Source organism: Thrips palmi, unplaced genomic scaffold, assembly GCF_012932325.1.
Source record: "Thrips palmi isolate BJ-2018 unplaced genomic scaffold, TpBJ-2018v1 HiC_scaffold_8, whole genome shotgun sequence".
In the NCBI taxonomy this organism is placed as follows: Eukaryota; Metazoa; Arthropoda; class Insecta; order Thysanoptera; family Thripidae; genus Thrips; species Thrips palmi.
In genome coordinates, this window is record NW_023144635.1 from 11,810,826 (window position 1) to 11,835,813 (window position 24,988).

Genomic DNA, 24,988 nt, shown 5'->3' on the forward strand with positions numbered 1-24,988 from the left:
AGATTGCAGCCCATTCGATACGGCCGACACTCTGGAGCTCGGGCGGCACTAAACGCCGCTTACAACGGGGCGCGCTAACGTTGCAAACAGTTCCGACTTCAGGTGAGTATATCTCTTCAACAGTGGGTGTTAGGAACGTCGAGTATGGGACAACTCGTTTTTCAAATTCAATTTACCAACTTTTCTGTCCTATGCATAAAGCTCGTAGCCCGCGCCGTTGATGAGATACGGCTACAAATTTGAAACACTCGTCACGAAACAATATCAAAACGCAGTATCAAACTTTCGCAAAAGAATCAGTGGAGGTGGCGAATCAACGCAGCCCGTTCCGCGATGGCCAAATGGGGCTCTCTTTGCGAGGGAAGGGGGGCCGCGTTGTGGCAAGCTGCCATCGGGAGTACGCGGGTCCAGTCCGCCATCATCATATGTCAAACCGACGAAACTTGCAGCCCCGCAGCCGAGGAAAAATATGCCCCATTTACGGACGTTCGCCGGCAATAAATTTGTTCCAAGTCACGGGTCCCTACTCGGGTCCCTACCCCGACTCCGGCGGGCCGTAATACTCAAGGTCAAATGCAAAAGAAGGGCTGGAGGAGGTCCCCGCCGTCCCCGCGGCCCCCTCTCTTCGCACCCCTATCGGCTTTAAATGTGATTTCCCCCGACCATCGCTCTCACCGCCCTGGCGAACCAGGACAACATCAAACAAAAAGAGAGAAGGGAAAGAAGAAGAAGCACTCATGGTGCCTGCAGCGGTTCTGGAGTGCAGGTCGCACAAGGTCGCAGTCACATTCAGCAAAAGCATTGATAAAGAGGTAGAACACCAAACCAAAACAAAAAATAAAGAAAACAAAAATCCACAAAAATCACTCTTTTGCCACGACACGGAGGCCGATGAACAAGAAGAACAAGACAAGAAGACAAGTGAAGCACTGCCGGAGCGGCGCGGCCAAAACACGCGTGGATCGCCACTGCACAATGCAACGCACCGCGAAATGCAATGCACGATGCATAATGCACAACGCACGCACACACATCTCCATACCCTCGTGCGTCTGCGCTGCGGTTGGCCGCGCCGTGGTCTATGCTGCAATGAAACAAACAGGGCTTGAGTGGCCCGAGAGCCGAACCTGGACGTAGTGGACGCAGTGGGCCGGAAGACAGACTCGGCGGACTCTCTGGCCTAGTTGCCCAGTTTCAAGCTCTGCTGCCCTCCAATGGGCCTCGTATCTTCAGTCAGACACACGATGGCTACAACTGATTCCCCGTTCAGAGAGCATTCTGTCGGTACCATCGTGCGTTGAGATGCGAGTCCTCGGTCAGAAACGATAAGTTCTCAATCTTCGAGAGCGTGCACCTCACATCGATGGATGCTCTCGGATTAAAGCAGAGACCATTCCAACAATGTGAGTCATTGAGTCATGCTCTCTGATTGAGAACTCACGTTTTCAGGGAACGCAGCCTTCTCAGGAAACTCCAAAAAGGCCAGAGTGTCCACTGGGTTCTGTTCTCCCCGTTCACTGTGCGCCCCAAAGAGTGCTGGGCACTCGCCGCTCACCGACCGCCGCCGGAAGCCTCCCTCTGATCGCTGTGCTACGCCTATTGGCTACGCTGCTGTGACGTCACTCACCTGGAAGCAGATACAAAACACACAGCATTAGAGCACGCATCATGGGCACTGGAGAGTTCCGGCCGGCCCGCCACGTCGGTTTAATTACAAAGTGCGTTCGCGTGCGTCCGTCCCCCGCGGCTATACGCACGCCAAGCGCACGCACGGGCAGGGCTCCGTAACGTACCGTAACGCGGGTACGTTACAAAATTTGGCTGGTACCGTATCGTTTGATACACGGTTCGTTACGTTTTTGTACCGTGGACCAATTCATCCTCAGTAACGGTTCGGTTACAAACTGTAACGTTACGCTTAAACGTTACCTCAGTAGCGTTACAAATTTTGTCACGATCCGTTACATTTTTGACGCCGCGTTACGTTACAGTACCCGTTCCACCTGTGTACCATAGAGGGATACCGTAAGATGTTCAGTTACCTTTTGGAACGTTACGTATACCGTAACGGGAACTGCTTATGCTTGGGTACGTTACAAACCCCAGCCCCTCGACCGCCCCCCCTCCAAAAAAATTTCACAAAGACACACAAATGTTGAGATTGAATGAGTTGTTGAGTGCGTTTTTTAGCAGTTCGAAGATGGAAGAGATGGTCGGCGAATAACCAACCGAAGGACCGCTGCAGCCGCGGTGACTCGGGCCAGACCTGAGATCAGGATGCAACAACCTACTATGTTCCCCCCGCCCTCCCGTCTGGTGGTCATGGGGCGTCGCATTGACAGGGACTCCCGCGCCCGGAACGGTGACCCGCCCGGACCTAGTCAAAATGACAAAGAACTTACAAACGCGAGGCAAGCCCCGCGTCATGGCGCGCACGCCATCTAGCGGCTGGCTCGGGGCGGCGGCAATTCACCAAGTTAGCTTCTCGATGGCGCCCGGTACGGAGGGAGTTGGCTGAAAATTGTCTGCATTCGGTCAGAAGGTCTTCGAGCGAAGTCAAGTCTGAGACGGCGCAAAGAGCATAACAAGACGGCTGTTCGACGGTTTTGAGACGACTTTGAGACGGGAGCCAAACAGAAACAGCGTGAGCGGCGGGCGCGTCCGTGTCTTTTTCTCGTCGCAAAGTGGTCTGCGACTTTATTTATTCGAAATAAAGACGAGAAGCAGACATGCGGTTGAGAAGTTGAGACGGCAATGGGTCCACAGCGAGGAAAACGACGCGGCGGACGAAAACAAACCGCTCGAGAATCGATCCCCAGACCTTTCGCTTGAGATACCGGTGCTCGACGCCGCAGGGCCGGCCAGAGCGACGTCTGAGAGAGGTGTGGTCTAGTAGAGTGTCATTCTGCCGGCGCGCTCCGAACTCAGCCCTGCTGCGGCCTGCTGGCTGAACGGGCCAGAGTCAGAGTCCAGCGGGCGGGCCCGTCGCCGTCGCAAATCCGTCGCGAACAGCAGACGACGTGCAGCGTTGCGATGTCGCCCTCATGGGAGACGGCAACACTGCTGGCCGAGCCAAATATCTTCTCCACTGTCGTAACAAAATAGCGTGAGCTTTTCTCTCCACCGAGGAAATGTTGTCGCTACTTCGGTAGCGGCTCGCGCCCACATTCGTCTGGTTCGTGGTTCGGGCCCGTGGCGGGGTAAGATTTTGACCGTCACTATGGTGGAAGGGGAAATTTATGGGAGAAGTGGGCAAGGGTAACAGTGGCGAGGACGGGGGATCGGAGGTGCAGCAGTCTCATTTTCACAATTTTGGGCATTGCTGGAGTAACGTTACATTTCCGTTCCAAACGTGACCGTTCAATGAGTTCCAGCTGGAACGGTTCCGCGTAACGTACCGCAGGGTTAAACCAATCGTTGATAACGTTACTTCTGGGAGATAAGGGTATTGTACCGGTACCACGGCGTCCCGAGAGCTTTGATACTTTTCCCGTAACGTTACAGAACTACCATTTTCACCGGGTACGTTATGCGTAACGTAACGATGGTTGCTTTGGAACTTGGTCTAAAACTTGTAACGTACCGGGTAACTGATGAAAAGTAACGACAGTTTTGTGACGTTACGGTGCCCTGCGCACGGGCTGGGCTTGCGTCGCTCTGTCTCCCTCGCACTCATGGGGGCGTCCAGCACGGGCGTGAGGAGTGAGAGAGACAGACAGAGCGTCGACTGACGGCCAGCCGGGCTGGCGGGCCGCCGGGCCGAGGCCGCGGGTCTGGTGCGGCGTAACTGGATCAGCGGGTCACGGTACCCGGCGAGCGACCCGCCGGAGATACCAAACGGATTAAAGGTCGTCCAGTTTTAAGGTCGGGGGATCGTTTTAGGGTCGCGAGGCAGCGCTTGAAGGTTGCTTGATAAGGTCGGGCGCTCCGGCGGGAGGGATCTTCGGCGCGCCCGAGAGGGGTGGGGGCAGACGGGGTGTTTTGCCGGAGTTTAAAGTCGGGGCGTTTCCGGGAAGGGGGCGGCGCCGCGGCGGTCCGCTGCCAGAGAGACGCTTCATAATTGAACGCCGTGCATTGTTTCGACCCTGGCAGAATTGGAAACGCAGTTGGCGTCGTTCCTTTTCCGCCGCCATCAAAATTGCATCCGCAAAATGCGGCCAAGCCGAAGCGAGCCGACGCGAGCCGAAGGCCGGACGCGCGGCGTGCATAACCAAATTGCATTACTTCGGGTGGCGGCCCCGAGGCACGGCGGAACGTGTAGCCCTGGCAGAGCTGGCAGGGCCCTGCCTTTTAATCATGCCCCAGAATGCACTGCGATACACTGCAAGCAGGCCCCGGGGCGGGCCGTGCAGGGCCTGCCTGCCCGTCCGGCTGGCCGTCAGCCTCACAAAAGGCAGGCCTGGCCCCTATGATACGGCCCCCATCATGCGGCCCTTGATCTGGCCGAGGCGAGGGGTGGTCCAGGCCTCGGCCCAGGCCTCGGCCCAGGCTGCAGCACAAGGGGCGGAACGGAAATCGGAGATGGGGCGCCGGCAGCCGGCCCGGCCGCGGGCCTCCACGGCCAGGTACACGGCCTCTGCGGCCGAGGCCGCGACGCCGAGGTAGAGGCCAGCGCGTTGACAGCGGGGCGGGGTCACGGCCTGCCGCGCTGGTCACGAGGGTCAAAAGTCAAAGGTCGGGAGTCGCGGCACCGCCTCCTCTTCCTTCCCTTCATGAAGAATGGCAACATCGACCGCGACGTCGGCGAAGCGGGGCGGGGCGAGGCGTGGCGGGTGGAGTGAGGCGGGGTGTCAGAAATAATGCACCTGCAGGCACCGAATGAAAGTCCACAATGGCAAAAAAGACACGCCAATTGTGAATGGGTCAAGCGCCCTCGGGTTTACAGTGTGTCCTCTAGGCCGTGTCACGCGCGTTTGCTCCGAAACACCTCGGCGGCGCGGCGCTGCACGGCACACCGTATTTCTCCCCGGCCGTTACGGCTTCGACAGGCGGCAAACGGCCGCGTGTCGACGCGGGGAAACTTCCGGGCCTACCGCGCGCCTAGGGTGCCCAGGGTGCCTAGGGTGCCCACGGTGCCGCGCGAGAGGAAGCACAACAACCAGATTTGCTTGCAACAACTTTACCCCCCGACGCGGCGTCTCCCTTCCCCCCGCGCCTGCCTTCTTCCCCCGATGCAAGGGACAGGAGAGAGACAGGCAACGACGGTGAAATTCAAACCAAACTCTCCCCACCCCTTCCACCACCAGCTTGCCGGCCCGGGGCTCGGGTTGCCGGTGCATGACACCACAACTCGTTAGCGCTAGTGTCGCAGAGGACCAGGCCGACGGAGTTCTGCTGCAGCCCCTCCAGGCTTGAGGAAGCAGAACTAGCGCCGGGGGCGTTATCAGCATCACAGGCGCCCTGGGAAGTCATTGAGTATTGCCGAAAGAGGCGGTGTTTAGTCTGAACTGAACCGACGCCGCCGGAGGGCTGAGGCGGCAGAGGGCTGCATTATAGGCGTGCGTGTGGGGCCCAGGCGCGGCCCAGGGAGTAAGGCAGTCGGCGGTGAAACGGGGAGCAAACTAACGTATGTTCGAACCGGGCCCGAGGGAGAGCAGGCAATAAAAGAAACCACGGTGCGGAAGACAGGCGGACACCGGTTGGACGTAGCGCCCGAACCCGCCGCCAGGGGGCGGCACAGGTCGGTGCCGCGAGGCCGCGCGGCCGGTCTCCGCCAGGGGGCAGCACTGCGAGGATTAGTTCGCGCAGCTGCCGCTAGATGGTGCGGCGCAGTGGCGCCAGCCGCGCCGCAGAGACCCCCAGCGTGAGGGCGACCATCTAGGACTCCCAGGACCTCTGCGACACTTGTCAATATCCCGGTGGGGTTCAACACCTCTACTCCCGAGGAGCAATCTTTGGCGGGGAAAGTGATCCCTTTGGGCTTGCCTGACGAGGCGAGAGCCGTGCCCAGTCACAGCTGCCCCAGCAGTTAGCAATCATAACGCAGTGCGCAAAAAATGAATATGTGAATTTGACGGCGAGATCCCCGGGGGCGGCGCGCCCGGGAGCAAAAAACGCGTTTTTTCGTTGCGACCCCATAGCCCCGCATCAACTCGCTTTGCCTCGCTCTGCCTTGCGTCGTTTTGCAGCTGCAGGCGGACGTGCGCGCGGCAGCTGCCCACCCGGCTGCACCGGCTGCAACAGCTGCAACAGCTGCAGTCCCACTTTATAGGGCAGATACCGGACAGCAGGCTGCAGGACAGGCTGCAGGACAGGCTGCAGGACAGGCTGCAGGACAGGCTGCAGGCAGGCTGCAGGACAGGCTGCAGGACAGGCTGCAGGACAGGCTGCAGGCAGGCTGCAGGACAGGCTGCAGGACAGGCTGCAGGACAGGCTGCAGGACAGGCTGCAGGCCAGGCTGCAGGCAGGCTGCAGGCAGGCTGCAGGAAAGGCTGCAGGACAGGCTGCAGGACAGGCTGCAGGACAGGCTGCAGGACAGGCTGCAGGACAGGCTGCAGGACAGACTGCAGGACAGGCTGCAGGACAGGCTGCAGGCAGGCTGCAGGCAGGCTGCAGGACAGGCTGCAGGACAGGCTGCAGGACAGGCTGCAGGACAGGCTGCAGGCAGGCTGCAGGCAGGCTGCAGGACAGGCTGCAGGACAGGCTGCAGGACAGGCTGCAGGATAGGCTGCAGGCAGGCTGCAGGCAGGCTGCAGGACAGGCTGCAGGACAGGCTGCAGGCAGGCTGCAGGCAGGACGCGGCCCGGCTTCCCTCGCCATCACCGCGGCTCTGTGGTCACTTCCCCCGCAATATCTGGCTCTGGAGTGCTGCAAGAGGCCGTCTGAATCGACCATCTCTCATGGACTCATCGGGCGTCCCGTAGGGGAGAGGAAGACAGAGAGACAAAGAGGACGTGTCACACACACACGGCCACGCACGGCCACGAACTTATCAACACCAGTCCCTCCTCCTGCGCGTATTTCCAGCATCGAAGAACAAACAGAACGCGGTCGGACGCAGCCGAAGAACAATGAAAGATGAGAATCATTCGTCTTCTCGAATCGTGAAAGCAATGGACACTTCTTTGGAGTTGTTTTCACTTTGAGGACTTCACGTGCCGTTCTCCTAGGACCCCAACTCTCGCGAATATTACCCTTCAGAGCTTCAGACGGTCCCCCGCTCCGCAGCCTACCCCTCGCTTCCCCCACTCCCGTCTCAAATCCTCTTTCTTCGGTGGCAACCAGAAGCATAGTGGGCCAGCCAGAAAGTATCGGTGTCAAAGGGGTCGCCTGCATGGCCCCCTAGGCAACCGCGGGTGAGGACCTGCCCCCTCTCGCTCCGGCGCTCCCGGAATCTCATTCTAATGAATGGAGGGGGGCGACTGGGTCTTCTTCAATAAGGGCGACGGCAGCGGCACCACTGGGAGTGAGAGGTGGGGGAGGTGGCGGCCGCACGTACGTCCGCGGCCTCGGAGGCCCTTGGCGTCATAGGCCGCACCAACCAGAAGCAAATGAAAAGCAGTGAGTCGCCTCGCCACTCACACAGTGGGCCAGACCAGCGCAGGGGCCTGCATTCTAAACGGGTTTTGAGCTCTGGAGTCCCTAAACGTGACTCGTACCGAGCGTTCGACCCCAGAAATGGATTCCTCGTTCGGAGAGCACGTTTGGTTGGAGTCCTAGCGGCTCTGGAGCTAAAAGCCTGCAAGGGATTGGGACCGCCTGAGTCGGTCTACTGGCCCACTGTGTGCTGGTTGCTTTCCGGCTGAGAGACCGGAGCCCCACTCCGCCGTGGGAGTCAGCTGCCCCGCCTTCCCGAGTGTAATGCACAGAGGTACGGCCCGACCACGTCTCGCAGCAGGCTGGCGAAACAAAACTCAATCAATCTCTATTCTGTTATGAATGCCGGGGCGAGCACACCAGCAGAGCGGCAGCGCTGCCGTCGAGATGGAGCAGGAAATATGAAATATGCACGGATAGAGCTGGAAAAATGGTTGGCGAGTCAAAGTAATTTTCCCCTTTGAATTTTCGGGGTGGAGAGGCGGTGCAAGCGCTCCGAAGTAGTAAGTTGTTGAAAGTAGTTTATCGCGTTAAATCAATTATTTTAGTTATTTCGACTTCGGAGTTTTACACCATGATAAGCTCAGACCAACCGTTAGAGTTCTCCGCAGACCTGACTTCCCGCTTTGCCAACCTTGCCTTAGCAGAACCACTGCTCAAAAAACGTTTTCACTTCCTGCACTTGTTATATTGAAATGAATGTATCAATCAGAATAAATCAAACAATCTCCTTCTTCTTCAAGAAGTTTAGGTCGGCTCGCCATCATTGGTCAGTGCGTGCACAGTGAAAACATCTCCGGATTTTCCGCAGTGTCGGTCAATTTCCAGAAGATGGTTTCGCCGTGCGTGCCCTATGCCGTGGTCGAAACGAAACCCCTGGTGCGCGTCTTTCTTCTGATGGTTCTTCCCTTATCCGTTTCTCCTTCTTTTTTGCTGCCGGTAAACCGGTCCCCGGCCCCCGATGAGTGCAGGACAGTGGCGTGGCCCTCCTCGGGGCAGTCGCGTTGGTCGATAATGGATAGACGGCAGGGAGAAAAGAAACGCAGAATTAAAGCAAAGCTACAGGGAAGTTGCTCTGGAAGCCTTGGCATCCCGCCCCGCCCCGCGGTGGAGGGGGGTGGAAGGGGCCGGGTGCTGCAGTCAGTGGCGGGGCCGCAGCGGAGGCTCCCCGCCCCACCCCACCGAGCACACGCCAACAGACTTGAGAAAGACTGCTGTAGTCTAATGCGACCGCAGAGCCTCCCGGCCGCGGAGCCCGGCGCTAGTGTTCTGCATTGGGCGGTCCGTGTCGTTTCGCGCGGACCGATGGCGCTGCCGTCGCTCGGACCGGACCGCCCGGCCCGAGCTTGCCGTCGGTCCGGGCGCTCCGTGGACCGCCCGACCCCGTCGGTCGCTCGGGTACCCGGCAGACCGATAGCCGCCGGAGCCAACTTTTGCCGCCTAGAGGGCAGCACCTGTCGGGACAGTTCGCGTTGTCGCAGGGCGAGGGGTGAGGAGGGGTATTCCTGCCTGCTTCCGAAAACATGGGAGTGCTTCCGGAGGCAGCCGGTGGCGAACCCAGGCGTTCACAGCGCTGCAGTCGCTCCGTGGGCAACGAAATTGGCCGGACCGGCCGGACCGCCCAATGCAGAACACTACCCGGCGCGGAGCCAAAGCCCGGGAAAGCCGCCGAACGGAACGCGCCTCTCGTTTTTTCCACGTGGAAGATAAACAATAACAAAGCCGCCGTGAGCATCCTCGCGCCGCCGCAAGGCAATAATGGGCCACTTCGACGCACCGACCGTGTGTGTGTGTGTGTGTGTGTGTGTGAGGGAGAGAGAGTGAGAAAAGAGGAGGAAGGGGAAAGGGGGTGATGGGGCTCTAATCGTCGCCACGCTCGGCTTCAACGTGCCTCTCCGAGTGAATAATGGGCCCCTACCTGGATTGTGTGGGTGTGTGTGTGTGTGTGTGTGTGTGTGTGTGTGTGTGTGTGTGTGTGTGTGTGTGTGTGTGTGTTTCCAGGTGTGTTGGTGTGTGTGAGAGATGGGACCCGTTGATGAGACACTGTATAGGTTCGTGAGAGAGAGTGCGAGTGTTTCGCAGAGAAAACTCCACTGCGGATCACTGCGCTAAACCTTTTTGCTTCTACGTTCACACAACTACTTGGGCAGTGCGGTGGGGTGAGTGAAAGAACAGAGATGACAAAAACAAAAGCGTAAGAAACTATTTGAGACTGTTCCTCCCGTGTCGCCTCATGCATGCATGTATGCATTGCTCCTTTTGCCAGCAATTGCGCTGGTTCGACCCCTCTCTGCTGCTCGGCACAGGGAAGCAGCAACAATGCTACGCCGGGTATACGTAGCACACACTACGTACTGCAATCTTACAATTCCACGAGCTCTGCGCACACACAGGGCGTAATACGGACACGCAAACATAAACACGCTCACACACACACACACACACATTCATGAGACCAACAGATACGCTGACACACATACACTGTCAGCCATGACGCACACACTCACACACACACAACGTTCGCGACTGTCCATCCAATATCCCCTTTGGCAAGGACCGCTGGCGCACTGGGACACTTGACTGCCATACACAGGGCAATGTGGTGCCGACGGTGCCCTCCCTGCCTCCCCCCACCCCCTTTCCCCGGTTTTTGTTAATATGTCAGAAATCAGGGCGGTGAGTCTCAGACTCACCCATGCCCCACTTTCTCGATAAAAATATCTGAAGATACATTTTGAAAAGGAGAGTATATTACGCTGATATACTGATATTTGTCTTCCCTTTTTGGCGTGCTTTGATAGCTTTACCCACACTAGCTTCGAAATGTGATGCTTTATTTTGTGATCCTTTCTTTTTTGGCAGTGGACTGTTTTGCAAGACGTTTGGACAACTTGCATCGAGGGATTGCCCCGCGACTCCGAATCCCAGCGACCGGCCCCGAGGGCACGAAACCGCGTCCCTATGCGGTGGGATCGACAGGGCCTGACCCGCTGGCCGCTGGTAGCGCTGCTGGCTGGCCGGCCCTGCGGCCCTGCGGCTGTGCGGCGCCACCCTGCCCTGTCCCTCGCGAGACAAAGACACCCTCCTCTCTTTCCCCTTTCCTCTTTCGTCGGCTTTCATCCGGCGGGCCGCGGGCCGGGCCGATCCGGGAACGAGAATCCGGCCGGCGCGCCGAACGGACAGGATGAAAGGACCGCCGAGCGGGACGAACAGGGCCGAACAGGGCCGAATGACCCGAACGGGCCGGAATGGGCCGAGCCACAAGTGGACGGCAGTCGTGCCCTTGCCTTTCCAGTGGCGTGCCCCGGATGCAGCCCTCGCAGCACTGCGCAACCCCGGTGCACGCGTGCAGCAGCACCTGCCCGCTCCGCCCGTTGCTCCTGTTGCCCCGAATTCCTTGCGGGGCTGTGACGTCATCGCAAGACGAGCTCCACCGCAGCGGGGCGGGGCGGCAAGTGCGGCCGGCACACTAGAGGGCCCATTATTTCATTAGGACCCCACTCCGGCCGACCTCCTCGCTAGGGGGCCGCACACGCGAACCCTGACCTGCCGCACCGCCCCGCGACGCCCCGTGACGCCCTGCGAGGGCAGACGCACCGCCAGGCTGGGGGCTACGCACAGTGGGTCAGAAAACCGGTGGAGGCGGCCAAAACTCTAGACGCGTTTTGAGCTCCAGTAGTCGGTGTACAGGACTCGAACCGATCGTGTGACCCCACCAAAGGATTTCTCGTTCGGACAACAGCAATCCATTGGTGGGGTCACACATTCGATTCGAGTCCTGTTTAGCGATTCTGGAGCTCAAAACGCGTCTAGTTTTGACCGCATACACCGGTCTTCTGGCCCACTGTGCTATGCCGTCGTGCCAGGCCTCGGTGGCAGAGGCTTCTCCATTAACACCGCTATGGGGTCAGGCTACAGTTAGAGAGCGACTCGGTAGCACTGAACTTATGTAAACTCCCGCATTGCCAATCGAGACATAACTGCAGGACACTTCACTCCCCCCCCCCACAAAAAAATTCCTAAACTAAATAATTTGCCTAAGAAAATTTCGCTCTTTCCAAAAAAATTCCAAATACATTTTAACACACTCAAATGTGTGTAAGAGAAATGTTCAGAGACAATATCAAAAGGATATAGAAAATTTCAGCGAAAGAGGGCACCCCGGCGAACCGGCCCTCTTCCCTGCGGGGGTGGTGCCCACCAGACAGTTCCCCCATCTCACCACAGGAGCAGCCTCGGTGGTGTTGCGTTTCCCGGTCATCGGCCACGTCATCTGGGTGTGGAGGAGTCCTCTCATAGTAGGCCAGGCTGCCACCTTTCGCAGTAGGCGGGATTCGATGCCCGGCCCCCTTCCCACTCAGGGGCCATACTACTGGTACTCAGGAGTCTGCGTCACCCTGCCCAGCAGCGGAACCACTGGGCTATGAGAGGCACGCTGGACGCCGGCTGATTTTGTATACTTGAACCGCCTTCGCGCGATGCGAAGCTTGGTAAAAACATTTGGGACTGGACGGGTGTCGAACCCTGGACCCTACTGTTGGGATACAGCGCCTCTACGCTTTCGACCACCGCGGCTGATGTCTGCTTCCAAGGGGAACGGAGCCCTTGAAGCCGTGGGCATGAACCGCAAAGGCAGAGCCCGGCAAAACGTGCGGATGCGGGTATTCGATCGCCGTACCAGAGTCGAATACCGACGCCTTGCCGCACTCAGCCACCACGGCACTACGGTCGATGGGGTCGTTTGGGCGAGACAACGGGTTCAAATCCCCGCTAGTCATAAAAAATGAAAAGATGTTTCGAGGAATCGATCGCCTGACTCGTAGGTCATGAGCCGATGCCTCCTGGCTCCTAGCCACCGCGGAAGTTTTGCTGCTGATGCGAAGAGGACGGAAGAGGAGCATGAAGTACCCGGATTGGACTTCAAAAAATGTAAAGAAACAAAGAGTCGATCACCCGATTCAAGCGACGGTCGACGCTCCGGCAACCTCGGCCACCAATATACGTGGTGGTTCAGCCCGGTGAGCCCGGTCCAGCCGAGTAACACGGTCTTGAACGCGGCCCGGCCCGGCCCGCCCCGCACGACACGTCGGCGTCCCGCGCGGCGACATTTCTCTCACGAGCTAGCGCCGTGCCGTGCTAGCGCCGCCGCCTTCCATTATGTTTCGTTTCGGGAGGGCCTTCCCCTCACGTCGCACCGCCTCCAGCATTCGCCTCGGCGCCCACCACGGCTCCTTGCTCCGCGCCGGAACGGGGCGACGATTTCGCGGCCCGGGTTGTCAATGACGGGAATGTCTCAGCGCGGCGTTCCCCCCAGTCCGGGTCGCTGCTATGGATGGTGGCGTGTATCGCGAGTATTCGAATTGACTCGCAACCGCTCCTAAAGGGTCCCGCCGGCCCCGCCGTGCCTTGGTGAGCCGTGCCACGCCGACCTGCGCTGCCACGCCCTGCCACCGAGCGGCACGGCGCCGCGCCCGGAGGGCCCGGGACCAGGAATGCAGACTGTAGACGGCGCCCGCGGGGCCCCTCCTTCACATTCCGCGCGCTAACTATGTCGCCGATAGGAGGCCGCCGAGGCCTCTCGGCGCCCCGTCGTCGCCGGCGTGCCCAGGGCGTGCCCATGCGGGGCGGGGCGCCGTGGAGGCGGGCAACCCGGACGCGCCGCTGCACGGCGGGTCGGCCTACGCTCGAGCTGGTAGGCGCCATTCGGACAAAGGCCGGTAGGGCGAAGGGGCCGGCAGAGCCTGCGATCGGGTGGGTAAGCTGCCGCGTTCTCACCCGCCGTTCCCGGCCGGGTGAACGCTCTTACCCGGTGCCAGCACAGGTTCAGTCGGCGCTGGTCGGCCCGACCTAGACTGACACACACTCACACTCACACGTAGCAGCCAGCGGCGGCGACCAGCGCCCGATCGACGAGCCACAGCGCCGACGGCGAGGCAAAACCAACCACAGCCGCGCCAAGCGACTGACGGGCGTCAGGCGAGTGGCATCTCGCTCTCTCTCTCCCATAAGCAGCCAACGAGTGCGAGAGAGACAGCTGTGTCGACTGGCGGCTCGCTGACTGCCGCCTGCCTCGCCGGCGACGGCAGCGGGCCGCGCTGGGCTCGGGTCGAGCCGTCGTCGGCACGCTGGGTCTGTTCACCCGTGGTGGGTAGCGCGTTACCCGGTCACCTTAACAGCGGGTGGGTCTGGGTCTGGGTATGGGCCGGCTGTGGCCGGGTGAGCAAGTCAAAGAGTGCCAGGCCGGCCGGGTAGCGCTCGGCCGCCTTACCCACCCGATCGCAGGCTCTGGGGGCCGGCCTGGACCGACCTGGACCTACTCGACGCGACGTGCCGCGAGACCATGGCCAGGCAGTGTGTACGCGGGGGCCCGGCGTGGCGTGGCGTGGCCCGGCGTGGCGGCCGGTCAGGGTGTCGCTTTGAAGTGAGTGACGCGAGCAACAGGAAATTACAGGGCTGCCCAGCCGGTCCACGGTTGTCCACGGCCGGATGCCTCGCCGGATGCCTAACTCGGCCGCTCCGTGCGCCTCTTCCAATCAATGAGAGAGTCCAGCTCGGTCCAGCGCGAAACACATCGGCGCCGATTATCGAAACCCCCGAGGTGTGATCGTCACCGGCAATTGTTTTCCGTTTCGTCCGTTTTGTTGTTCGGCTCGGCGATGCGTCCACGCGCCTACAAAGTACATTACGAAAACGAATCGAGTAAGTCAGTTAAGTTATGCAGTAAAAAGGGCAGAGCAAAAAAATGTGGGGAGTTGAACCCTGGACTCGAGGGTGAGGGTGTAGTCGGCGTAGGGCAGGCACGCCTGTACACTGTTAGAAGGGGGTTCGATTTTCGAACCGTGGAAAGGCGGTCCCAATTCTCGCCCGGCTCGAAAATCGGGCTTAAGTAGAATCGAACTCACGTGGGTTCAATTTTCGGACGCGGGGTTCGATTTTCGACCGCTTCGCCGGCTTTCGGCTCTGCGGTCTTTCGTACGGCAGCGCCTGGAGTCAATTAGCAAACCTGACCGAACACACATCACCTTACAGATTTAGATTCGTCTCAAGTAGACAAACCAAAAATGTCAACACATATCATGGGTTAAAATGAAAAATGAAAGAGTTATTCAACTTCTAATGTCTTTTTTACCATTTTTGCACTCTAAAAATCCAATAACTCTTCTATTTTCTATTTTAACCCATAACATGTCTTGACATTTTTTGTTTGTCTTCTCGAGACAAATCTAAATCTGTAAGCAAATGTCTATTTGGTCAAGTTTGATAATTCACTTGTCTCAGCGAAGCTCAATCCCTACAAAGCCGAAAATCGAACACTACCAGAGCCGAAAATCGAACCCTCATCTTGTCAAAATATCGAACCCTGCATGTATCGGCCACCCCGTCCGATTTTCGAACCGAGATGGGTTCGATCCTACTTAAGGCCGTATTTCGAGCCAAGGTGGGTTCGAAAGTCGAACCCTCTTCTAACAGTGTACGAAAGGTGATCAGCTCCTGAAAGTTTCGACCAGCAAGTCCGGGGTTCAACTCCAGACATTTCTTTTCTTTTGGCACTGTCTTTCCCAGTGCGGTTTAAAGCCGATGAAAGACATTCCTCCACGCAACACTGCCTTGGTGGCCGAGGCTACAGAGGCGTCGTTTCTTGATACCAGAGACGGTGGCTCGAATTCCACCTCATGCACTAGGGTAAATCCACTCTGAAATTCCAGAGTGTATGTCTGAGTTTTAGAGTTTCATCTAGAGTTCCAGAGTTCCTGTCAGAGTTACAGAGTTCATGCCAGAGTTGCAGAGTTCCTTTCAGAGTTTTAGAGTTAACTCAGAGTTTGAGAATTAACTCAGAGTTCCAGAGTTTGTACTCTTCAGAGTTTCTGAATCCTTTTCTGAGTTTCAGAGTTCCATCCAGAGTCTGAAAAGCTGTTCAGAGTTGCAGAGTCGCGCTTGAAGGTTTAGAGTCTGAGTTTGAGTTTCAGAGTGGTGTTCAAATTGACAAGGCTCTAAATCGAAAAGTTACAGGAATTTTCGATTGAAATTTTATATGCAGCATCTACACACAAATTTAGTAGGGCCATTTTAATTTTATTAAAATTGGAAACCTTTTTTCTGCTATCTCGTGAACCGTTGGTAGTAGCACAAAATGGATCGCGGATTCGGATCGAACTCGGTTCCACGACCCCTATAACATTGTCATGATTTTGAAATATCATGTTGGATTGGAGATAATGACACTTTTAAGTTGACTCTGAACCTCTGGAACTCTCATTATTCCTGTCTGAAACTCTGATTATGTCACTCTGAAACTCCGAATGGCACTCTGGAACTCTAACTCTGAGGTGCGCGAATTTTTAGACTAACTTTCTCAGAGTTGCTCGTCCAGAGTTAGTAAACTCTGAAATGTCTGAGTGGGATAACTCTGGGAGTTTTCACAGTGGATTTACCCTAGTGTGGTGGGATTTTTTGATTGGGGCCACCTTACCCCATTCCACCAAGAACCGCCCTCTTCTTTATCTAGTCAAGTCTATTCAAATGGACTCCAAAGTTCCATCACATGTTGTTGCAAACCAATTTTCTAGTCTACTATGTAATTTTACGATTCAAGGTTTTCGTGTTGCTGCTAGCATGCCCAAAAAAGTTGTGTAGTGACGTCACACAATGTGTGGTCTAAAAGCAAGATTCATGCCAAAACGCTCGGCGGGTCAATACAGTACATGTAATGCAAAAAATGGCATTGCGAATTCAGGCGTGCAGGTTTACTGGCAGGGTTGGTGGCGCCACCGCTAAACTCAAACAAAAACAACAACACCAACAAAACAACACACTGGCTACTGGCGCGACGTGCGTGGCGCCGTGGCGGGGGGTGCGAAACTCACCTCGGCACAGCGAACTCGCCGAAATACTCCATCATAGCGAACATGGTGGCAAGGAGGAGTAGGTACAGCCGTGCGGTGGAAACGTTGGGGACCGGGAGGTCCAGCGTGCCGTGGAGGACAAGAACGAAAGAAGAAGCGAGAAAGAAGAGGTGGAAGTGGGGGAGGAAGAACGAAATAAAGAATTGCCGCGTGGCCGGGCGGCGCGCTGGTGAGTGCTGCTGGTGAGGCACTGGCGAGGCGCTGGTGAGGCTTAGCTTGGGGTGCTGGACGTTGTTGTGGTGGTGGTTGCTGCCTGCTCCGTCAACTCACCTTGGGATAGCGAACTCTCCAAAATATTCCGTCATAGCAAACATGCTGAGGCTGGGTGAGGGGACTCATCCCCAAAGACTAGGAGTTAGGGGACGGGACCAGAAGGGATGGAGGGACGGGTGGACGGCAGGTTACGTGGACGGCGGTTGGCAGGCAGGCGGCGCGCGCGAGGCGCGGCGGGGCCCGAGGCGCGGCCTTAGGCGGGGCGCGGGGCGCACTGGGCTGCACCGCATTCTTCGCCGCGTGGCTGCTTGTCCATGATGCACATGCTGCACATGCTACGTTGCGCCGGGAGGGCGGCGGCGTCCACAGGGGCGACACGCCGGCGGGGGCGACGGGGAGAGGGGGGAGGACCCCTTGGAGGCGTCCACGTCCACGACGGCCAAGTCCTCCGCACCAGCCCACGCCGCCATGGCCCCCTCCCCCCCGCTGGGGCGCCCCCGCGGCCCCTGCGGTCCGAGCACGTGGGGCTGGAGGCACGCGGCACGCACGCACACGGCACGCACGCACGCGTCTCGACCGGCGCTGGAGGCGGGCTGGAGCGGGCTGGAGGCGGGCTGGAGTCGCACCGAGTCGAGCCCCGCAGCTCCCCTAGTCCGTGGCGCCGCGGCGCGCCGCGCTGCGCCGTCCGTAGGGCCGTGCCTCCGTGCCTGGGCGGCCAGCAGCAGCCAGCTGGGGGGACGGGACAGACACACTGCAGCACCGGGGCGGCAGCGGGGCCAGCGGAGCCAGCAGAGCCAGCGTAGCGCCCGGCCCCCCTCGTGCAGGCCCCCACGCCGGCGAGGGGATGGCAGCGCCCCCTCCAGGCCCCTCCAGGGGCTCGCGGATGCCGGTCCAGCCCCCACCCCCAGCGCAGTGGGGGCGGGGTGGGAGTGGGCGGCCCGGACAGCTTCCACCCCCCAGACTTCCGTTTGTGCTTACCGCACTCCCCGCCTCACCCCAGGGCCGGCAGGGCCTCTGGAATGTGGGGGTCGTCAAGGCGAGGGGATCAAATTCGGGCACATGACCGCCGTGCATCCACACCCGCCGCCCTCACGACCTCCAGGACCTCCATCTGAATGACGGGGCGACCGTCGCCTTGGAACACCGCGATCACTCGCCCTGCTGCAGGCCCTCGGCCCTCGGTCCAGGCAGGTGACATCCGTCCTGCCGGAGGCAGTGCCGTCCAGCCGGCCCACCGCAAGTAATTGCCGTGCAAGAACCACGTAACGCGCCACGTGAGCGACTCCCCGAGCCGCACTCGCAAAGCACCCTGATCAAGGACTCCCTCCCGCCCCGCCCCCCGGCCCTCCGCGCGTCGAGACGCCAATACGCGGCTCTCCAGGGCATGACGCGGCACCGCCCCGCCCCGCAGCACCCCGCCGCGCCCCGCCACGCCGCGACGCATTCATGAGATGGCGCTAGCGTCGGCTCACACCTTTCGCCGAGCGTCGCTGCCAAGTCGACGCAAAGGAGGAAAAAAATAGCGAAGTTTCAATTAAGTTTGCCGCGCTTGGCGGGCTTGGCGCCGGCGGCGAACTTCTGGAGGGACACGTGCACGTCGGCGCGCGGGCTGCCGGGGCGGCGGGGCGGCGGGCCTCGGGCCGAGCGAGGCAAACACGCTCTGTTTGTTTTTTGTGCAGTGACGGCGTCGGACGGCGTCGGACGGCGTCGGACGGGCCCGAGCCGTGAATGGGGGCGCTGCATCGGGCTGCTGCACCGCCAGCCTCCAGCCGGCCGCTTCCGAGCGGAGGGCGCTCTCTCTCGCTCTCGCGGGGCGTCCCGCGGGGTGGGAGAGGGACAGGGCGACGGGGCGCCCCGTTCGGTCTCGGCCTGCAGCCTGCCGCAGTGCCCCGCGGGTCGCCGCCGCCACTCCGTGCCACTCCGTGCCACTCCGTGCTCCATGTTATTTGCACGCCCGACTGGAAAGATTCAGTTGGAAACGGGCGGGATTACGTTGGAATAGAAGACTGCAGTGCGACAACATTGTGACTTCAAGGACCGTTTTAGGGATTGGTCGAAAAAAATCAATTAAAAATGAATCGCTTGCAGACACCATGTTTCCGTGGTATGGCAGACACAGTCTTTGGTTCGAATCCGGTCCTCTCTAGTTCCATTTCGACGCCTTTCTTTTTGTTGTCTAAAAGCTAAGCCTTACGCCTTTTCCCCCATGGTATTTATTGAAGCTAAATGCGGAACTGCAGGACGCGACGCGTCCAGGCCAAAGTGAGCGGTGAGAACGGCGACAGCGATCAGGAAGTGTTGTGGCTGATTGATGAGTTCGTCGGCCGTCAAGCCGCCAATATTCAGATGCATGACCACGCCCTCCACGCCACCCTCGCCCTAGCGCCAGTCCGGCCAGGCCCAGCCGAGCCCAGCCCGTGCAACGCGCTGCCGGCATCGGCGCACCTCGGACAAGATGTGCCTTTCGCCGGCCGCGCCTTCGCTTCGCGGCACCTGACCCGGCCATCCCGACAACGCCGAATGCAAGCAGAGGACGCCGATGCCGCCCCCTCCCCTCCACCTTCCCCTCAAATTACCGAGCGGCTGGTCGACGCCGCCACCACCGCCGTCCCCGGAGAAGTCTACAAATTCAGGCCGCGCGGCGGGGGCAGAAAAAAAACGTCCACGGCAGTTCCAGCCAGTTCTCGAGACGAGAGGGTGGGGCTCGGCCGTGGGGCTCTGCAGGGAGGAGGACAGCGCATTAATCGCCGGGACAAGCAGCGGCCCGGCCAGGCCCGGCCAGTCTGCTGCAGCAGTCCACCGCCCCGCGGCCCCGAACTGGACGGCCTGGCTGGCGGACCTGGTGGCTCCCGGGAGAGGGCCGCGGACCGGGGAAAGCTGTCTTCCCTCCCCGGCCCCTTCTTGGTGTGCCCCAGGAATATTTACAGTGCGAATGGAAACAAAGGGGGCACGACGGGTGACCTGCCCGGTGGAGTGGCCGAGGCCGCCGAGGTGTGCCAGACGGCAGCGTCACACCCGCAAGGCACCCGGTGGTGGCCGCCGGACGGACAGACAGACAGGCGGACAGACCGACGAGCGGCCGGACGGGAGGATGTTTGGATGGGCGAGCAGGAAACTGTCGCGTCTGTGTCCACATGCACCCGCACCCACCGCCACCGCCGCGGCGTGCAGTATGTCACATTGCATGTCGAGGTGCATGGCCGACGCGGTGGCGGGCACCACTCCAGCCGTCATGCCGTGCTCGCCGGAAACGGTTCTTCGGGGACCTGCCTGCCTGGCCGGCCCAGGGGCGGCCCAGGGGCGGCCCAGGGGCGGCCCAGGGGCGGCCGCGGGGCAGCCCTGTGTTGATGCTGTTGGCCCGCCGGTTGGTTTGTTGTGGGCAGTGCACCGCCCTGCCTGCCGGCCTGCGGTGGGTACGCCTCGCCCGGCCTCGCCTGGCGCGGCAGCCCAGCAGTTGGCCCAGCGGTCCCATGCAATTAGGCCGTGTCAACTCGCCTCGCTCAGGCCGAATCTCCGCCTCCCCTCCCCTGCCCCTCTACACTTCGACAGCCGCAATACATACGGCATTAGCAGCGCGCGCCGACCGCAGTGCTTCGCGCTTCGCGCTCCGGCTGCTCCGAATTTCAGCGCCGATGTAATTGGCGATAATTCGCGCCGCTGCACTGCCAGCCCGGCTGCCCATCTCTCCCTCTCTCTCTCTCTCTCTCTCTCTCTCTCTCTCTCTCTCTCTCCTCGCACTCGCGAGAGAGACGTCGCCCTGGGCGGTAGCTGTGCGAGAGAGACAGAGGCGAGGCCTGCAGTGTGTCGGCGGTATGGCTCGGGCGTCAGCGCGGGGCTCATGTCGCCGGTTTGATGACGAGCGCAGGCAGACTGCTGCTCGCTGCTGCGGCACGGTAAACAGGAAAAGTACAGCGGATCTGGCGGGCTGGCGTGCGGATATGACGCGTTGTCGTTACAGGGGCGTCTGCGAGGGAAGTTGCTTCTTATCTGCTTGTCATGGCTAGGCGCGGAAAACGCTGCGGAGTGGCGGGGCCTCGGATTCAACCCCAGACGACGGCGGGGACGGCGGGGACGGCGGGGACGACGGGGGTGGCTCTGGTCGGACATACCCCGCGCCGCCGCAGGGAGGGGAGTCTCTGCGTCGCGGGGTAGCGACGACGCTCCTTGCGGGAAGTTTGTGTGTGTGAATGTGTGTGTGTGTGTGTGTGTGTGTGTCCCTGCTTTCGTCGCTGTGTCTCCCTTGGGCTCGGGGTGACCCGCGCAGGTGTGAGAGAGACAGAGCGACGTGAAGCACCGTTTGGAGTCATTCTGCTGGGAGTTGGGGTGGTCTGATCATTAACCGAGCGCACCTTCGGTAACGGACAAGGGAATGCCGGAGTCAGCCTTGCGACCACAGCGCCCAGTGCATGTCAAGCGTGACGTCGTTCCGGAGTGGCGGGGCTCAGCTCAGTGGACTGCACCAGGGCCAAGGCTAGCAAGGCTGCCCACGCTGCCAAGGCTGCACCGGGCGGCTCGTCTCCCATCCCCGCCCCGCCGTCCGCGCCTCGCTCGAATCTACTGCACTAATCTGCCGGGTTCCGGCTCGGCGAGGGGGGAGGGGAGGCTGTCTCGCTATGTTCCAGCAATCCGAGCAATTAGACGGGGACGAGCAGCGCGTGTGTGTTGAGTGTGTGTGTGTGTGTGTGTGCGTGTGTGTGTGCGTGTGCGTGCGTGTGCGTGCGTGCGTGTGTGTGTGTGTTTTGTCTGGAGCGGCGCGGCTGATCGGTGATACACCGCGACACTGTTTTCGCAGGGTGCGCGTCAAAGTCCGCCCCTCGGGGACGCCAAAGGGCGAATCCGTGTCCCGGCCATCCACTCCCTCCCCCTGGTGGCCGGGTCCATCGGCGTGCCCGCGTCGGCGTGCTCGGCGCCCAGGTGGAGGAACTTTGGTTCAAGCGACCCCCGGCCGCAGGCACGTACGCACTCCTCGGAGGGGCGAGGGGCGGGGCGACGGAAACACTCCGAGCCGTCAAAGAGGCAACGCGCTGACGCGCCAATCCGTGCGCACGCCGGGCACCGTCGGGTCAGCGGTCAAGCGCGGGGAGTGGAGCGGGAAATAAGGGCACTGGAAGCGGAGCGCTGGAGCTGGAAGAGCGGCACGGCGATGGAGTGAGTTTGGGCGTACTCCGCGCCGCCACCGCCCCACCGTCGTGTGTTGTGGGGAGCAAGAGAGTAATTCCCTGTTTTGAAGTTCTGTGTTATCCCCCCGGGCGGAGGGGGAACGGCCGCGGTGCGGCGGCGGGGCTTCCAGGGGGGAGGGGGGCGCGGCCGACGGCGAGGTCGACCGGTGGGGCCCTTCTTTGCGCGCGCTGGTGCCTTTTCGGCCGGCCGGACCATTTAAAGGGAACGCGATCCGAGCACATCGGGCCGAAACGGGTTCGTAATTAGCGCGCCGACACTGGCTGCGCGGCCGCGCCCCGCCCTGCGGCCCGGCCCTCGGGGCAGCCCTGCGGCCCCACGGCCCTACGGGGCCCTGCAGGGCGTTGGGTCCAAATCCCGCGCCCTACTTGCGCCGTAATGAGTGCGTCCAAGGACGGTGTAGGACGCGGAGGGCGTGCAGGGGAGGGGGACGCAATCATCCGCCCCTTCGCGCCTCGGCCCTTCTCGGGCCTCTGCATCGGCCGCCTCGCCCCGGCCTCGCCGGCACACGTCGTTACCAAACTAATTGACGACTTGTTAGCTGTTTGTGGCACCGAGGTGGTCGGCGGCCAGGCGAAGGGTGCTACCCGCGGGGCAATGGGCGGGTACTTTTTGTTCATTTAGCACAACCGCGGGAAGGGGTATTTAATTATCTTGCGGTTTGCGAAAATAAGTCGTAAGACTCCTTCACTTTTTCTTTTCCAAAACATTTCCCTGTCTTTTTCTGTTTTACTGAGTAGGTGTCGAGTTCTGTAGCAGCGCCGCCGCCGGTTCGCTGGTCCGAACAGGTTGGTCACACACGCCGGTGCTCCGGGAAGCAAGTAAGTTTGAGCGAACCCGACCGCGGGGGGTGGCGGGCGTTGCGGGCGGGGCCCTCGCCGTCCTCCTGGCCGTCCTGCTTGCCGTCCTGGACGGACACGGCCAAGAGGGCAGACTCCCTGGGGAGCGCCAGTCGATATATCGATGCGTCCGAGCCGCGGGGCAGCCCGCGCCCGCCCCGGCCGAGGGGACACTGTTGGTACGGAGTACACACTCCAGGTTCAAAATGTTCTACACGGCGGCTTTTATTTGACATTGTACACAAGCATGTCAACAGTACAGAGCAAACTTACAACACAAGCCGAAGCACTCACATCTTATGTACAAACAACTCCGGATGGAGTACGATAGGGTGAAGCACAGTGGAGAGAGAAACGTCCAGGGGAAAGTCATTGGTTTACTGCTGGCTGGTGAAAAGGCCACGTTCCTTCATTGGCAAAACTTTTAAGCCAAGACGTTTCTCCCTCGGCGCTCACGCTCTGAGTGCAGCCAAGGAAGCAATTTAACATTTTCCGTTACAATACCGCACCGCAGGCAGAGGCGACATGACTTTACAATAGCAATGGGTACAGAGAGGCCTTTGTAAAAGCGTTGTGGCTCCGACGCGCTGGCGCCGGCAAAGCGGGGGATGCAGGCGGTCGAGGCCGCGGTGGAGGTGAAGCCATGGGCAGCGTCGTCGCCGGGCCCAATCCGATCCAAGCCACGCGTTCTGGAAGACCAACGCCAACATGTACTGTCAAAGCAACACCCTCCCGTAGCCCCCAGGGCCCAGCCCCTACAAGCCTCTGAAGCTCGCGTACTCGCGTGCGTGCTACGTACCTCTTGGTGGACTTGGTCTTGACGCGGCGACGCGGCCTGCGCAGGTCGGCGCCCAGCTCGCCCTCCTCAAAGCCCTTGCGCTGGATCTGCGCCTTGATGGCCTGGCCCGCGCCGCCCTTCGGCATGGCATTGAACGAGGCCCCGATGGCCTTCTCGAGCGCGCCCGCGGCCACCAGGCACGGCCCGCCCATCCAGCCGCTCCAGCCGAGACCATCAACGGTGCGCGAGCGGTGCGCCAGAACCAGGGTCACGCCGTCCGCGCCGCGCCCCGCCGACCTCACCTACCGCGGCATCTGCTGCACCGCCAGCCCGGGGTGAATGCCTGAACGGCCTGGACGGCCGCCGCCACTCAGCGCCGAGGCCAAGTCGCCCTGAATACTGATGCAACTGATCGCGCTCCTTTTTTCGCCTCATATTTCTCCGGGCCGAGGGGAGGCTTCGACAGGGAGGGCGTTCCCCGAACCGCCACACCGCCGCCCCGCCCCGCCCCGCCACGCCCTCAGTGAAAAGGGAAGTCTTTACGAGTGGAGGGCGCGCGCCAGGCGCAGGCAAGCCGCTTGCACACCTACAGCCGTGTTACTGCACGCTATCAAACGGCGGTGTGCCCAGCCCCAGGCAGCCCAGCCGCCTCCGAGATCGCACCTGTGGCTTTAGGCTGCCGCGCTGCTGCTCGTGGCACCGCGGCACCGCGGGCTGGGGTAGAGCGGAGAAGGGGAGGACATTCCTCGCGGCGGGTGAGGCGAGGCGAGGTGAGGCCCCTGACATATGTGATGAGAGAAGAGAGGTGTAGTGGAAACAGCTAGGGGCCTAACGGAGCCGGCGAAACGCGCCGCGGAATCGTCATACGGGCCGAGCCGAACCGAGGCGAGTCGAGCTGAACCGAGGAGAACCGAGGCGAGCCGAGCCGAGCCAGCGAGAGAAATGTCTATGGCATGAGGCCCCCGGCGTAATTGTGGCAATCTATTTCCCCGGCCGGCACGGCGCGGCGAGCGGCGAGCGGAGCGCCACGCGGCCGGCAAGTCGCCGGGGAAGGGGTGCGCGCACAGCGAGCACTGCGAACGCGGGTCGCGGCGGCTGCGACGGCCTCACATACGTTCGACCTAAATTAGAAGGAACTGCGTACTGCGAGCCAGCGACAAACACGCCGAAAGACAAATAAAATAAATGAAAGGGTTGCTTTGTACGCAGTGCGAAGGGCAGTAGGCTGAGTGCGTTCGGGCCGGGGCGCACGCTCCGGACAAGGGGAGGGGGTAGAGCCCTGTAAAAGCCGAGCGCTCCCTCTCTGGCGGGTCGGGCGTGCGGGACGGGGCGTGCCGCCGTGCGCTCCGTTCCCCCGCACGTCTCCGCCGCCAGCGCCTCACTCCGCGGGGCCCCACGCTCCCACGCGCACGCGGACACACGCACACATACACGCAGCCCTGGTAGTCCGTGGCCCGCACGCGCCGAGCCCGCCGAGTCCGTCCGGGTCTGCCAAACTGATTCTGCTCCCGGCCCTGCAGACCTGCAGCCTTGAGGTTCGT

At 60.6% G+C, this 24,988-nt stretch overlaps 1 protein-coding gene across 9 annotated transcripts in view; it reads right to left on the reverse strand.

Annotated features, from left to right (window-relative positions):
* LOC117653932 (potassium voltage-gated channel protein Shaker) overlaps nucleotides 1–24,988 on the reverse strand; it is a 154,421-nt gene that overhangs the window by 65,799 nt on the left and 63,634 nt on the right. Inside the window, exon 2 of one of the 9 annotated variants that reach the window (XM_034399975.1) lies at nucleotides 1,043–1,084. The exons of 5 other annotated variants lie outside the window; for them this stretch is intronic. In XM_034399975.1, coding sequence (XP_034255866.1) covers nucleotides 1,043–1,084 — 42 coding nt within the window. 3 more of the 9 variants (XM_034399978.1, XM_034399983.1, XM_034399977.1) reach the window with 3 other exon arrangements.